Genomic DNA, 15680 nt, shown 5'->3' with positions numbered 1-15680 from the left:
AAACACTCCAGAGCCTGAAGGACAGCAAAGGGCTGTGTACAAGGGAGAAAACCACGGCCATGAGGTCCAGCCAAGGTATCCCGTCAACACACCAGGAAGCCAGTGCAGTCTCAGGGCTTTTATTGGTCAGTTTGAGGGCACCCAAAGAACGTTCTGGGGCTCTGAGTCAGGGGGACAGAGACCTCATGGATCAAGGCTGAGCTGACCCTCATGAGAGGTGGGACATAAGGAGGGGAGGCCACTGTCATGAGAACTTTCTAGAACCACCCCCCATCAAGAGGGCTGCAGCATTGAGTTTAGACATTCAGTTCTTCCATTGTCCAGCTCAGTAGCAGACACCAGGAAATGGTCAAAGTACAGGAGCAATTCAGGATGTGACTATCAGCTTTTAGGGGGGACCTGAGCCTGGCTGGCCCTGAGGGACATGCCCGTCAGCAGCTGGGCTTCTGGCCTAAGCAGAGGCCTCAGCAGGCTGGGCGGGAGCATGTGGGGCGGCAGAGGAGGGACACGCAGGAGGCCGGACGGCAGCAGCTGGGCTGGCAGGAGGAGGCAGGGGCACAGCAGGAGGGGACGGGCACGCAGCAGGCAGGCCTGCACACGGGGCGGCAAAGCAGGGACACAGAGGAGGAGGGTCTGCAGCAGGAGGTGGTGCAGCAAGCCGGCTGGCAGCTAGACTGCTGGCAGCACAGTGAGGAAGTCCCAGAGCAGACAGGCACACAGCTGGACTGCTGGCAGCATGAGGAAGAAGCTCCAGAGCACACTGGCACGCAGCAGAGGGGCTTGCAGCAGACGGGCACACAGCACACAGGCTTGCAGCAGACGGGCTTGCAGCAGACGCGCACACAGCAGGCCTGCTGGCAGGGGGAGGAGGTGCAGCAAGCAGGCTGGCAGCTAGACTGCTGGCAGCACGAGGGTGTGCAGGAGCTGGTGCAGCCCGATTGGCAGGGGCTGGGCTCACAGGCCACCTGGCAGCAGGGGCTGGACACACAGCTCACTGGGGTGCAGACCAGGGTCAGGCAGGAGGCCGGGGCACAGCAGCTCGGGGCACAGCAGGGGGGCTGGCAGCAGCTCTCTGGGCAGTCTTCCACCTGCCAGGAGTCGGAGCAAGAGTCACAGGAGCCGGGCAGGCAGACGCGGCTGCCGTAGCTCAGGTTGCTGGAGCAGACGGACATCGTGAATGTGGCTGTGCTGGGAGTGGCGCTGGGGGCGATGGGAGTGAGTGGGTGAGGGAGTGAGTGAGGTGCTCGGGTGTGTGGGGCTTTTATACTCGTCCCTGGCGTGTGTTGTCTGGACAGGAGGCTCAGCAAGCCCTCTCTTCCTTGTTGGGGTGCACAGCCGGCTCCGGGAGGATAAACAGTAGTTGTGTTTTTGTTTCCCAAGAATTGTTGCTCAGTTTACAAAACTCTTGGGACTGGCCTGGGGCACATGTGTGTGTTACAGACTCAGGAGGAGGAGCTGGGGTGCAGTTCAGGCTGTGTCGCTTGCTCCCCAGGCTCACGTGGAGAGCGGCGCAGTCTGGCTGTGCTGGGCTCTGGGGAGCGGTGACTGCGCTGGCTCTGCGGGGCCCTGGGTTTCTAGGCTGCTGATCAAGATCACGTGCCTCTATGATTCGAAGGTTAGGGAGAGGTTCATTTGGATTCTAAATAAAGATAATGTGAGTTGTGATTTTTATGCAGTAATGTGTTTCTTCCCTTGGGCTTCCTTGACAAGCAGTACCACACTCTGGCTGGTTACACGATAGAAACTCCATGTCTCAGAGATCAGGGTGTGGGCAAGGTGGGTTCCTTCCGAGGCTGCGAGGGCCGCTGTCACGCACTGCTCCCCTCACTGCTGTGGGCTGCTGCTATCTTCGGGGTGCTTGGCTTTCAGAGGCCTCACCTGAGCTCTGCCTTTATCTTCACACAGCTTCTCAGTGTGTGTGTGTGTGTGTGTGTGTGTAGTTGTGTGTGAAGCTGTGTTTGTAGGTGTGTAGGGGTGTGTGTAGCTGTGTGTGTGTGTAGCTGTGTGTGTAGGTGTGTAGGGGTGTGTGTAGTTGCATGTGTGTGTAGCTGTGTGTGTGTGTAGCTGTGTGTGTAGGTGTGTAGGGGTGTGTGTGTAGTTGTGTGTGTGTAGCTAGGTGTGTAGGTGTGTAGTTGTGTGTAGCTAGGTGTGTGTGTAGTTGCGTGTGTGTGTGTAGCTGTGTGTGTGTGAAGCTGTGTGTGTAGGTGTGTAGGGGTGTGTGTAGTTGCATGTGTGTGTAGCTGTGTGTGTGTGAAGCTGTGTGTGTAGGTGTGTAGGGGTGTGTGTGTAGTTGCGTGTGTGTGTGTAGCTGTCTGTGTGTGAAGCTGTGTGTGTAGGTATGTAGGGGTGTGTGTGTAGTTGCGTGTGTGTGTGTATAGCTAGGTGTGTAGGGGTGTGTGTAGTTGCGTGTGTGTGTAGCTGTGTGTAGCTGTGTGTGTGTGTGTGTGTGTGTCCAAATCTCCCCTTTTTATAAGGACACCAAACATATTATAGTAGGGTCCATCCTAACAGCCTCCTCTTCACGTGAGCACCCACAAAGACCCCATTTCCTTAGAGGGTCACAGTCACATGTACTTTGGCACCGTTTGAGGAGCACAATTCAACCCACAGCAAACAGACACGGTGGCAGAGCCCGGGACGGGAAGGCCGACATGGTACAGAACCCGGATGAGGAGGTGGGCGCAGCAGGCATCTTCCTCGACAACTGGGGCCTGGGGCAGGTGGAGCATGGGGCGCAGAGTGCAGCACAGGACGACAGGTGCCCCGCACTGGGCATTCAGCAGCCTTGGCTTGTGGGATGGTTTCAGGCAATAGTGGCTGAAAAGCAGAGTCCACATCGCCCTTCACCAGCTTCCTGATGCCACCGCAGGTTGGTTCTCAGCTCTGAGAACTCGGCCCTAGTCCATTTCTTCTCACCCAGCGTGGGCTTCAGGCCGGTGCACCAGCTTCCCGTGGGCTCCATTCAGGACCCAGCATGGCATTGGCCGAAAGGTCTCCTTGGGATGCTCGGTTTTGTGACAGTCTCCCAGTCACTCCTTGGCCTCGACGACCTTGACTGGCGGGGTGCTTTGCAGTCGCTTGCCTGAGGTTTCCTTGTCGCCAGGGCCAGCATTGTGTCGGGGGAGGAATCCCACAGGAGCAGCGCACGGGACACGGAGGTGACGGCCGCATCCCATCCCCGGCGGGCCGCTGTGTCCCTCTGTAGTTGGTCATGTCTGAGACCTGGCGGCTGTTCTGTGTTTGCCCAGTGGTATGGCCCCCGGGGGCCTGGCCTGTGCAGTCCCTGTGGGGCTCTGTTGAGGATTCTCCTCCCTGCCCCTGTTCCTTCCACACTCACTGATTGAGATTCTCCCGGGAGGAGGAGCTGTCCTGCTCTTCTGTGTGCCTGTTTGCTTCCTTGTGTATTTATCTCGGGTGGACTGCATATTTACGACTTGAGATATAATCCAGTATGGTCGCTGTGTATTTCGTGGTTGCAGTGATTCCAGTGTTGGCATCGAGCTCTTTCATTTCAGCCCTGCTGCCCTTTCAATCCGCTGTCCCTCCCTGACCTTTCTTACCTTGGGGTCCAAGTGCGTCTCATAGTTGCCCACTTTCATCCCTGGAATCAGACGCTTCTCCTGGACGCCCTGCTCCCTCTTGGTGGATGAAGGTGTTTGCTGTGCTCACGCTGGTGGGGTGTTGCTTCCCCAGCCCCCGGGGGACAGCAAGGGGGCCGCAATGTGCACTAACGCCCACCTGGTCTCAGAGGGAGGGCCTTTCCCACTAAGAACTGTGTTGGTGCTAGTTTCTCCAGACTAGTATTGTCTGGTTTGAAAAGTTCCCTTCTAGGCTGAATATGTTGGCTCACACCTGTAATTCCAGCACTTCAGGAGGCCAAGGCAGGAGGATCATTTGAGGCCAGGAGTTCGAGATCAGCCTGGGCAGCATAGCCAGACCCCACCTCTACAATGTATCGCCCTTTCTCTATGTTGCTGGATTTTATTGGTAATATTCCACTGAGGAATTTTGCGTCTACATTTATGCAGGTGATTGGTCTGTGGTTTTCTCTGGTTGTAATGCCTTTCTGGTGTGGTAACTTTGCCTTCAGAAGAGTTGGTGAGCTTTCTCCTCTTCTGTCTTCTGAAAGAGGTGGCTCAGGGTCGACACTGTCTTCTTTAAGGGATTGGTGGAGTTTACGGGAAACGGTAGTCTTTCTGTGTTGGAAGCTGTCCTTGTTAGGTACTGGACCTGCCAGTGATCTTTCCTTCTTCAGTGAGATCTGGCACCTGTGCCTCTCAAGGAATCGGTCCACATTAGCTGAGGTTTGGAATACATACACGTGGCGCCGTTTATGGAATTCCCTTGTCAGCCTTTTAATTTCTGACAATTGTTCAGCAACAGCCCCTTCTGTTCTCTGCTGGTGACTTGTTTGTCCCCTGCCCTTTTCTTCTCGGTCAGTCTTAACCAACGTTTATCAATTGGATTCATCTCAAAGAACCGGCTTGGGTTTCATCAGTTTTCTCTATTTTCCTTTGGTTTTCAAGTGCCTGGACTCTGCCCCGCCCTTCCCTTTGCTTGCTGTGGGTTCCTTTCCCTCGTGGTTCTCTAGTTTCTCAAGGCAGAGCTCCTGGGTTGGATTCAATACCAGCGCTCGCTCCTGCTCCGTCCTGGTGGCTGCGCCCCACGTGTCCCCGAGGCTGTGAGTGAGCTGGTCTCTGCAGCGCCTTCTGTAATTCCGCAACTCCTGCTTTCTGCACCGTGCCTCACAGATGATGGAGTCAAGGAGGACCCCCACACAAGGTGGCTATGGGGGCGGGTCAGCCTCCAGAGGCCCCCACCCAGCATTGCTGACGCTGTGTCCGGGACTCATCCGCCCTTGGGTTTCCACTCCCAGGAGGCTGAGAGACACACAGGAAAGCTGGCTAGATCGCAGGTGTCGGGTCGGGGAGCCAGGAAGAGGCTATCTTAATCAAACACTGGAGGAAGAGGCTCTTGCTGGAATGGGCAGAATTCTGCTTCCTGATTGCCAAAGCCCAGCGAGCAATGGGCTGTCCGTCCCTGGGATCAGCAGGGCAGAGGCTCATCCTGAATGCTAGCCAGGGCACCTTCCAGATGGTGGCCCCCACGTTTTCTCAGTAAGGGGGTGGCCCCTGGTTGTACTCGAGCTAAACCCCCAAGGTGAGCCCAGCACCAGGAGGTGCCATGAAGCAATGTCTCTCTGAGACTGAGGGGAGGGGCAGTGAGGGTACATGGGGTTTACTTAGGGACCCACTCTCTCCAGGGCACCCAGGACACAATGCCCCCACAGAATGTGGTCTCATCCCCCACCCCAGCCAGCCTGAGGCTTGGGCCGACATCAGAACCCTGAGGCACAGAATCCCCCCACACCAAGATGCCAGAATCCTCCCAGAGTCAGCCTGGGACCCCCCCAGACACACAGCAGCCTCCACTGGGGGTGCTTACTGTACATAGACCCCTCTATACAGTGTCCACCATTGCTGTCCCTATGTCATGGCACGTTTTATAGCACAGGGTCTTTCCAAGAAGTGACAAAGCCTCCTCACACTCTACCTTTTGTTACTATTGAATTGCATAAATAATAACAATAATATACAATCTCCTGTCTTCTTTTCTAAAGCAGGTCACCCTCTCTTCACAGTGCTCCCCCATCTGCAGGTCCCCACACTCTCTGGTGCTGTGTGTCACCGCCCCCCGCCCCCCTGCCCTGGGCCCTGCGTGTCTTTTCCATCCTTGGCCCACAGTGGGTCCTGCCACATCTTCCCGCTCTATGCCTGGGCCGTGCCCATGCAGCATTGATGCTCACGATGTATCCAGCAGCCAGGATTGCTGGCTGTTCCTGCTGCATGTCTGGGTCACCTCCGCTTTTTCTAACAGAAGCCTCCCTTGGGTCCCTGTGCTGCCCTTGGGCACTGTCCACAGCCTGACTTGCGCCTGTGCCATTCACACCCTCACGTGCGCCTGTGTGCAGACAGGGATGCTTCTCTAGGGTAGGCTCTTCTGCAGACCTGCTCTGCCCCAGGTGCTCATACTCTCTGGAGGACATCAAGGACCCAAGTGTCACTGCAGCGGTGGCACTGCATGCACATGGCAGTGCGAGGAAGGGCTGCCTTCTCCTGGCCTGGAGTGCAGTCCCGCTCTCCGGCCGCTCACTGGGGTCCCATCACGCACAGGCGGGCCAGGGAGGAAGGCCTCTGCTTGAGATCTTTGACCAAGGCCTTTCAAAGGCCTTCACAGGGAATCCATGACACCCCCGGGCAAGGCCGGCCAGGACGGGTATGTGGGGGAAGATGAACATGGACTGAATGCCAACTGAGTGGACTGACCCCAACACCTCCAGGCCAGGCTGAGGCAGGAGACCCCTCAACAATACCAAGGGACACAGCTCCAGAAACCTGCTTCATTCAGCCACGCTCCGCATTTACCCAGGCTGGGGCCAGCTACAGTGGCCTGGCTGAGGGGGGTCCAGGCCTCAGCCTCAGGCTCTGCTCACAGCCACTCAGCCCGGGCCAGGGATCTGGCTTGGAGCCCTCTCCCAGCCTGGAAGGCCCTCCCCACTCCCTATTTTCCTCCCTGCCATCCAGCCTCAGAGGCCAGGCCAGCCCATCAGTTATGTTCCCACTGACTTTGAACTCCCAGGAGCTTAACCGCTACCCCTGCAAGCCCGGATGGGGACGAGGGAAAGGCATTGCCAGCTCCACAGTAGTTCCAGCCTCCCACAGTGCCCAAGGGCAGCACAGGGACCCAAGGGAGGCCAGGAGATGGGAGCTGGGCCTGTGTGGTCTCTCTCCCAGCCACTTCCTGCGTTTCCTTGGGGGTCCCCCTGCGTTCCTTCCTTCATCTGGCACAGCTTACCCTGCACAGTGTCTTTGGCTGCTGACTCGAAAATAGCAGCAATGTGCGGAATGTTACCTGCAGCTCAGAGGCAGGCGTGCAAAATCCCCCAGGAGCAGGGTGCGGAGGGAGGCCACACAGGAACGCCTCATGGAGCTTCTTCCGGCGAATTAAAAAAAATTTTTTTGTAGAGATGGGATCTCACTATATTGCCCAGGCTGGTCTTGATCCTCCTGCCTCAGTCCCCCAAAGTGCTGGGATTACAGGTGTGATTCCCCCACGCCCAGCCATGACTCATACTTACTAACAGTTTGAGATGGAATTCACATGCCCTACAACTCACCCATTTGAAGTGCATAATCTGATGGTTTTTGGTAGGTTCACAGATATGTGAACTTTTATCTCTGTTTCATCACTGGCGAAGCAGAGATAAGCATGGTTCACAGCTCACAGGGTCCATCGTGCTAGGAAACAGCCTGCCATGCTGGCGCCCCATACATGTTGGCTGTCATGAGCATCCACTCGTGGGGGTGTCCTGGCCTAACCCACCTGTGATTTCTTTGCCACAGACCTGCGGCCCCTGGACGTCCTGGAGGAGGTGGTCCCTTCCGATGGCGCCACGAGCGGGATCAGGGTCGTTCAGGTTCACGGTGCACGGGGACTCCAGCTCTCCGCAGCCGCCCCCCACACCATGAGCTTCCCTGCAGCCAGGATTTTCTCCCGGTGTGACCTCTTCCCTGAAGAATTTTCCATCGTCGTAACTTTGAGAGTTCCCAGTCTTCCAGCCAAGGTCAGTGGCACTTTCTGCTCTTCGTGTTAGAATAGCCTCGTTTTCCCTCGTGAGGTCCCCAGTACCAACGAGAGCACAGGTTGAGGGGCAGCATTTGTCAAGGACTCCTTGGGTTTCCTTGAGATCAAGAGTGGCTTGCCTTGCTAGGTAGTGAGGTCCCTGTCACTGGCAGTATGAGAGAGTCTGTGTGACCATTTGCTAGGGCTTTGCACAGCCAGTTCCTGGAATGGAGGGTCTAGTGCTCAGAGTTTCTATGTTGGCACCCTTTGGCAGGAAGAGCTAACAATAAGATCACGTCTGAAAAGGGCACTTTGTAGACTCATTTGTCTAAGACCTGAAGTGCCATCAATCCCAAATCTGACACACAAGCCCCATCCCATCCTCTGCCTGCTAGTTTGGAGGGGTGAAGACAGTAATGTTTGTGCCTGTCCCCTCCCCACGGTTTCTGGGACAGTGCGTGCCATATCTGTGCAGCAGGTCCTTCTGAACTAGATGAAGATGAACTGCATTTCCATCTCAGCACCACTGATTAACAAAGGAAAGCCCTTCTTGCTGCATCGCTGCTCTGACCGTGTGACGTTCTGAGTGTGGCTCTGTACTGGTCTCTCCATGTGCACCCATCCTCCCTCCTCCTCCTTCTAACCTGCAGCAAACCCTGACCACTGAGTTCTCAGTGTCAACATTTTCCAGTTCCCTGACTTCCATTTGTTAAAAATATAAATGCCGACGTTCAGGTTAAAGCCGTCATGATCTTGGTTCTTTTTCTCGAGCCTGATTCCAATATTCATCATGTGGACAACTCCAACACATGGGTCACCTCAAAGACTGGTTCTGTTTTCTATGTCTTCACTTTCTGTCATGCACCATACTTTTAACATTTTATTTATTTATTTATGTTGAGCCTGGATCTTGCTCTGTAATCCAGGCTGCAGTTCAGTGGCACAGTCATGGCTCACTGCAGCTTCAACCTGCCAGGCTCAAGCTACCCTCCCACCTCAGCCTCCAAGCAGCTGGAACCACAGGTGTGTGCCACCACTTCTGGCAAATTAAAGAAAATTTTTTTTGTACAGTTGGGAATCTCACTATATTGCCCAGGCTGGTCTTGATCCTCCTGCCTCAGTCCCCCAAAATGCTGGGATTACAGGTGTGATCTCCCGAGCCCAGCCATGACTCATAGTTACTAACAGTTTTATTGAGATGTAACTTACATACCCTACAACTCACCCATTTAGCGTATCATTTGATGGTTTTTGGTAGATTCGCAGGTAAGTGCAGGCAATGTTAGGACACTTTCCTCACTTCGGAGGAGGCCCTGTATTCGTCACCTATCACCCTGGACCCTGCATCAGCCCAGCGCTAAGCAGGGACTACGCTCCTTTCTGTCTCTAGGAATTTGCCTCTCCTGCACTTCCCATGCAGAGGAAATCATAGGGTGTATTTGTCTTTTGTGACTGGCTTTTTTTTTTGCTGAGAATGTCTTTAAGATTTATCCATGCTGCGGCTTGTGCCAGCACTTCATTCCTTCTGATGATCAAATAATACTCCACAGTATGGGCCTGCCACGGTGGACTGGCCTTTCCTCAGCTGCTGGACGTGTACATTGCTTCCACCATCTGGCTCTTAAGAATAATGTTACTACAGGCATTCATGGATTCCTGTATGCGCTTTTGTGTGGGTGCTGTGGACGCGTGTTTTCGTTTCTCCTGTGGATGCCCTTAGGAGTGGATTCCTGCATCATGCAGTTAAGTTTTCGAGGGACCGCCAGCCTGTTTCCCAAGGTTGCTGGCAGCATTACATTCCTGCCAGTGGTGTGCAATGGTTGTGATTTCATCACCTCCTTGCCAACACTTGTCATCTGACTTTTTGGCTCTAGCCATCCTCAAGGTCATGAAGTGGTGTCTGATTAAGGTTTTGAGGTACACTTCCCTGATGAACAGTGGTGTGGAACGTTTCTCATGTGTATATTGGCCATTTGTGCGTCTTCCTTGGAGAAATGTTCATTTAAATTTTTTGCCCGGTTTTTCATGAATTAATGGACTTTGTATTGCTCTGTTGAAAAGAATTCTTCATATATTTGATGAGCCCCTTATCAGATTAATGATTTGCAAATATTTGCTCCTATTCTCTGGGCTTTCCTTTTACTTTCGTGGTAGAACCCTTTAGAGCACAAAACCTTTAAACCATGATGATGTTCAATTTATCTTTTTTTTAATTTTGTTGCTTGTACTTTTGGTGTCATATCCAAGAATCCAACACCAAATCCAAGGTCATGAAGACTTACCCACATGTTTTCTTTTAAGAGTTTTATAATTTTGGTACATGTAATTCTTCAATGCATTTAATTTTTGCATATGGTGTGAGGTAGGGGTCAGTTTTATTCTTTTGTATGTAGATTCTCAGTTGCCCCCACACCATCTGCTAAGGACATAATTTTTTTCTCATCGAATGGTCTCAGCAACCTTGTGAGAAATAAATTGAACACAGATATGTGGGTTTATTTCTGGACTCTCAATTTTACTTTATTGATTCATTTCTCTATTTATATGCCTGTACCACACAGTCTTGGTTACTGTAGCACTGCAGTAAATCTTTACATTGGGAACTATGAGTCAACCAACTTTGTTCCTCTTTTTAAATTTTGTTTTGGCTATTCTGGGTTCCTTGTAATTAAATATTGTTTTTATAGTCAACTCGTGAATGTCTACAAGGAAGTTAGCTTGAGAGTAGACAAGTCTGTAGATTGATTTGGGGAGTATTTTCATGTTAACAGTATTAACACAAGTGGATCATGGACTTTGGATTCATGAACATATGATGCTTTTCCATTGATTTACATCTTTAACAAAACAAAAATAATGTTTTATAGTTTTCAGAGTATAACTTTTATACTTCTTTTGCCAAATCGAGTCCTATGTATTTTCTTTTTGATGCTATTATAAATAGAATTGTTTTCTTAATTTCGTGTTTGACTTGTTTATTGCAAATATGTAGAAATACTTTATTTATTTATTGAGACAGAGTCTCACTCTGTCACCCAGGCTGGAATACAGTGGAGCAATCTTGGCTCACTGCAACCTCTGTTTCTCAGGTTCAAGTGATTCTCCCACCACCACGCCTAGCTAATTTTTGTATTTTTAGTAGAAACGGGGTTTCACCATGTTGATCAGGCTGATCTGGGCCTCCCAAAGTGCTGAAATCACAGATGTGAGCTACCACACTTGACACTGATTTTTGGGTGTTGACCTTGTATCCTGCAGCCTCGCTGAGCTGGCAGTTGTTTAACATATTGCTTAGTGTTTTCTGTATGTAAGATCATATCATCTGTGAATAGAGATAATTTGTTTCTTATTTTCCAATATGAATGCTTTTTATTTTTTCCCACTAAGTATGATGTTAACTGTGGATTCTTCACAGATGCCCTTAAGAGACTGAGCAAGTTTCCTGCTCTTGCTATCTTATTAAGTGTTTTTCTCATCAAAGGATGGTGAAGTTTATCAAGTGCTTTTTTCTATATCTATTTTATAATCATGCTATTTTTTAAAATTCTGTTTATATGGTATGTTACATTGATTGATTTTGAGACATTAAACAACCTCGCATCCCAGGAATAAATCCCATTTAGCCATGGTGTAACCTTGCATCCCAGGGATAAATCTCATTTAGCCATGGTGTGACCTCGCATCCCAGGGATAAATCTCATTTAGCCATGGTGTGACCTCGCATCCCAGGGATAAATCTCATTTAGCCATGGTGTGACCTCGCATCCCAGGGATAAATCTCATTTAGCCATGGTGTGACCTCGCATCCCAGGGATAAATCCCATTTAGCCATGGTGTGACCTCGCATCCCAGGGATAAATCTCATTTAGCCATGGTGTAACCTTGCATCCCAGGGATAAATCCCATTTAGCCATGGTGTATAATTTTTCTTGTATGTTGCTGGATTCAGTTTGCTAGTATCTTCCTGAGTATTTTGCATTCATATCATGAGAGATATTTGTATTGGTCTGTAGCTTTATTTTCTTGTGATGTCTTTATGTGATTATGGTATGAGAATAATATGAGCCTCATAAGAATGAGTTAGGAAGTAATATTTCCTCTTAGTTTTTAAAAGAGTTGTGAAGAATTGGTTTTATTTATTTATTTATTTCCACTTTAATCTTTGTTATTTCCTCATTGTGCTTGCTTTGAGTTTGCCCTTCTTTCTCCAGCATCTTAAAGTAGGTTAGGTTATTGATTTGAGATCCTTCTTAATACAGATATTTACAACTTATAAATTTCTCTCTAAGTGATACTTCTGCTATATCTCATTAGTTCTGGTATTTTGTGTTTCATTTTTATTCATCTTGATGTATTTTAAGATTTTCCTTTTGATTTCTTTTTTGACTTGTTGCTTGGTTATCTAACAGTGTGCTGTTTAGTTTTCACATATTTGTCTGTTTTCCCAGGTTTCTTCTGTTGTTGATTTCTAACTTTATTGTGGCCAGAATACATGCTTTGCGTTATTTCTGTCCTTTTAAATTTACTGGAGGTTTATTTTATGACCTAACATATGTCTATCCTAGATGATGCTGCATATGCATTTCAAAAAAATGGATATTCTGCTGTCATTGGGTGGAGTAGTCTACAGATGTCTGCTAGATTTTATTGATTTATTGTATTCAAGTTTTCCTTTTTTTGTTGATCTTCTACCTAGTTATTCTATCCATTATCAAAATTGCAGTATTGAACTATTCAATTAATATTGTTGACTTGTCTATTTCTCCCTTCATTTCTGTCAGGATTTGCTTACGTAATTTGGTGCTCTGTTATTATTTGCATGTATGTTTATATTTATTATATCTTCATGATAAGCTGACTTTTTATCATCATAAAATGTTACTCTTCATCTCTAGTAACAATTTTTCTTATCATTACTGTTTGTATAATTTATCTCTTTCTGTTTACTTTCAATCTAGTTGTATATTGGAGTATAAAGAATGCCTATTTTACAGAGCATCTAGTTACACCTTGTTTTTATTTAATCCAGTCTGAAAGTCTCTGCCTTTTGATTGGATTATTTAATCTATTTACATTTAATGCTGTTAATGGTATACAGTTGACCCATATTTTTTATGAATTTTGTAGTCACAAATTCAGTTACTCTCTAAAATTAATTTGTAATCTCAAAATAAATACTGGTGGCACAGAGTAATGAGAAATTTAAGTCTCCCAATATGCATGTTTCCTGATGAGGTTAAACAAGGCACACTCTGCCTTCCTGCTCCAGCTCTCGTATTGTAAATAAGTTTTTTTGTTTATTGTTTTGTAATCTACATAATGCCACATTTTCACATTTTTGTGATTTTGGGGGGCTGACTTTACTGTTTAAAATGGCTCTCAGGCATGGTGATGAAGGGCTGTTTAGTGTTCCTAAGTGCAAAAAGGCTTTGGTGTGCTTTATAGAGAAAATATATGTGTTAGAGAAGCTTTGTTAAGGCATGAGTTGTAGTACTGCTGGCTGAGTTCAATATTAATGAATAAACAATAATTATTAAACACATTTGACACAAGATTATATGTTGATACCGGAGGCCTACAAGAACCAAACTCTGTATGTCTCCTGGGAACAATGGTATAGTATTTCCTAATTCAGTATTTGCAATGACTTTATGTAATTACCACTAACAACAAAAATCAACTGTAGTTGGATTTATGTCTAAATTTACTTTTTATTTTCCATATGTTTTATACAGTTCTGTGGTTTTATGGGGTTTTCTGTTACTGTTGTGTTCTTTCTTTACTACTTTCTCTCTTTTTTTTTTTTTTTTTTTTTTTTTTTTTTTTTTTTGAGACGGAGTTTTGCTCTTGTTACCCAGGCTGGAGTGCAGTGGCGCGATCTCGGCTCACTGCAATCTCCGCCTCCTGGGTTCAGGCAATTCTCCTGCCTCAGCCTCCTGAGTAGCTGGGATTACAGGCACGCACCACCGTGCCCAGCTAATTTTTTGTAATTTTAGTAGAGACGGGGTTTCACCATGTTGACCAGGATGGTCTCGATCTGTTGACCTCGTGATCCACCCACCTCGGCCTCCCAAAGTGCTGGGATTACAGGCGTGAGCCACCGCGCCCAGCCTACTTTCTCTTATATTAAGTAAATATTTCCAAATGTAGCATTTTGATTTCAATGTTTTCCCATGACACTGTTTTAGTTTTTCCTTAGTGGTTGCTTTGGGGCTTAACACATACTTATTTTGACTTGTCAAGATCAACGTCAGATTTGTGCTAACTTAATACCAGTGAGATACAAAAAGATTGCTCCTATATTAATCTTTTCCTTTTTGCCCTTTTCATAGTCTTGTTTTTATATATATATTACATCTACAGATGTTAAAACCCAACAATATATTGTTATAATTATTACTTTCTATAATTGTATGGCTTTTAAAGATGCTTAGAGAATAAAAAAGAACAAGTATATATTTATATCATTTGTTGTATTAGCCTTTTTATCATTTCTGGTTCTCTTCATTTTTTCCTGTGGATTCACGTTACTATCTTTAGTAACTTCCTTCGTCCAATACAGCTGTGTTTCCATGTACCTCCTTTGTACCATTATTGCCATAGGCCCAACTATACCAAATATACATTTTTATATTGCTTTTTAAAATCAGTTGAGAGAATAAAGGAGAAAAGTGCATTTGTACTATCTTTTATAATTACATAATTAGTTTTGCTGCTGTTTTGTTTTTCTGTGTGGATATAAATTTCTGTCTGGGGTCACTTGCTTTTGGTCTGCAGAACTCTATGTCTCATAAGATGCATCTGCATGCAATAGATTCCCTCGGTTTTGATTTATCTAGGGATGTCTTTATCTTCCTTCATTTCTGAAAGATAACTTTGTTGGATACAGAATGCTTGGCTGACGTTTTCTTTGAGCACTTTGAATGTACCATCATACTGCCTTCTAGTGTCTTGTTTCTGATAAGAAGTCAACTGTCGCTCTTCTTATGGTTCTCTTATAAATAACTTTTCCCTTGCTGCTTTCAAGATTTCCTCCTTGTTTTTCACTTTCCGTAGTTTTGCTATATGTCTATTTACATATCTTTTGTGTATCTCCAACTTGAGTTTTCTGAGCTCCTGGATGTGTAGATTAATGCTTTTCAATAATTTTGGAAAGTTACTAATTCTGTAAAGAATGTCAGTGGTAGTTTTGTGGGAATAGCATTGAATCTATAAATTACTTTGAGCAGTGTGGCCATTTTCATGATACTGATTCTTCCTATCCATGAGGATGGAATGTTTTTCCATTTGTTTGTGTCCTCTCTTATTTCTTTGAACAGTGGTTTGTAGTTCTCCTTGAAGAGGTCCTTCACATCCCTTGTTAGCTGTATTCCTAGATATTTTATTCTCTTTGTAACAATTGTGAATAAGAGTTCATTCATGATTTGGCTCTCTGCTTGTCTACTGTTGGTGTATAGGAATGCTTGTGATTTTTGCACACTGATTTTGGAATGCTGAGACTTGCTGAAGCTGCTTATCAGCTTAAGGAGTTTTGGGCTGAGACGATGGAGTTTTCTAAATATAGAATCATAACATCTACAAACAGAGACTATTTGACTTCCCCTCTTCCTATCTGAATACTCTTTATTTCTCTCTCTTGTCCAATTACCCTGGCCAGAATTTCCAATACTATGTTGAATAGGAGTGGTGAGAGAGGGCATCCTTGTCTTGTGCCCTGAAAGGGAACGCTTTCAGCTTTTGCCCATTCAGTATGATATTGGCTATGGGTTTGTCATAAATAGCTCTTATTATTTTAAGATATGTTATATCAGCACCTAGTTTATTGAGAGTTTTTAACATGAAGGGCTGTTGAATTTTATTGAAGACCTTTTCTGCATCTATTGAGATGATCATGTGGCTTTTGTCATTGGTTCTGTTTATGTGATGGATTATGTTTATTGATTTGCATATGTTGAACTAGCCTTGCATCCCAGGGATGAAGCTGACTTGATTGTGGTGTATAAGCTTTTTGATGTGCTGCTGGATTTGGTTTATCAGTATTTTATTGAGGATTTTTG

The 15680-nt window shown here is 47.1% G+C and overlaps 2 protein-coding genes across 4 annotated transcripts in view; one reads left to right on the top strand and one right to left on the bottom strand.

Moving 5' to 3' along the window:
• TSPEAR (thrombospondin type laminin G domain and EAR repeats) overlaps positions 1 to 15680 on the top strand; it is a 218745-nt gene that overhangs the window by 130414 nt on the left and 72651 nt on the right. For all 3 annotated transcript variants that reach the window (XM_078358758.1, XM_017967093.5, XM_078358757.1), the window contains exon 2: positions 7404 to 7624. In XM_078358758.1, the coding sequence (XP_078214884.1) occupies positions 7404 to 7624 (221 nt within the window). The remainder of the gene's footprint in view (positions 1 to 7403; positions 7625 to 15680) is intronic.
• LOC108589371 (uncharacterized) lies at positions 104 to 1237 on the bottom strand. The gene has a single exon (XM_078358759.1). It carries the CDS (start codon positions 1170 to 1172, stop codon positions 465 to 467), a length of 708 nt encoding a protein of 235 aa, XP_078214885.1. The 5' UTR covers positions 1173 to 1237; the 3' UTR covers positions 104 to 464.

The sequence above is a fragment of the Callithrix jacchus genome, chromosome 21, assembly GCF_049354715.1.
Source record: "Callithrix jacchus isolate 240 chromosome 21, calJac240_pri, whole genome shotgun sequence".
NCBI lineage: Eukaryota > Metazoa > Chordata > Mammalia > Primates > Cebidae > Callithrix > Callithrix jacchus.
The sequence above is the reverse complement of the archived record's forward strand: the minus strand, read 5'-3'. Positions and strand labels throughout refer to the sequence as shown.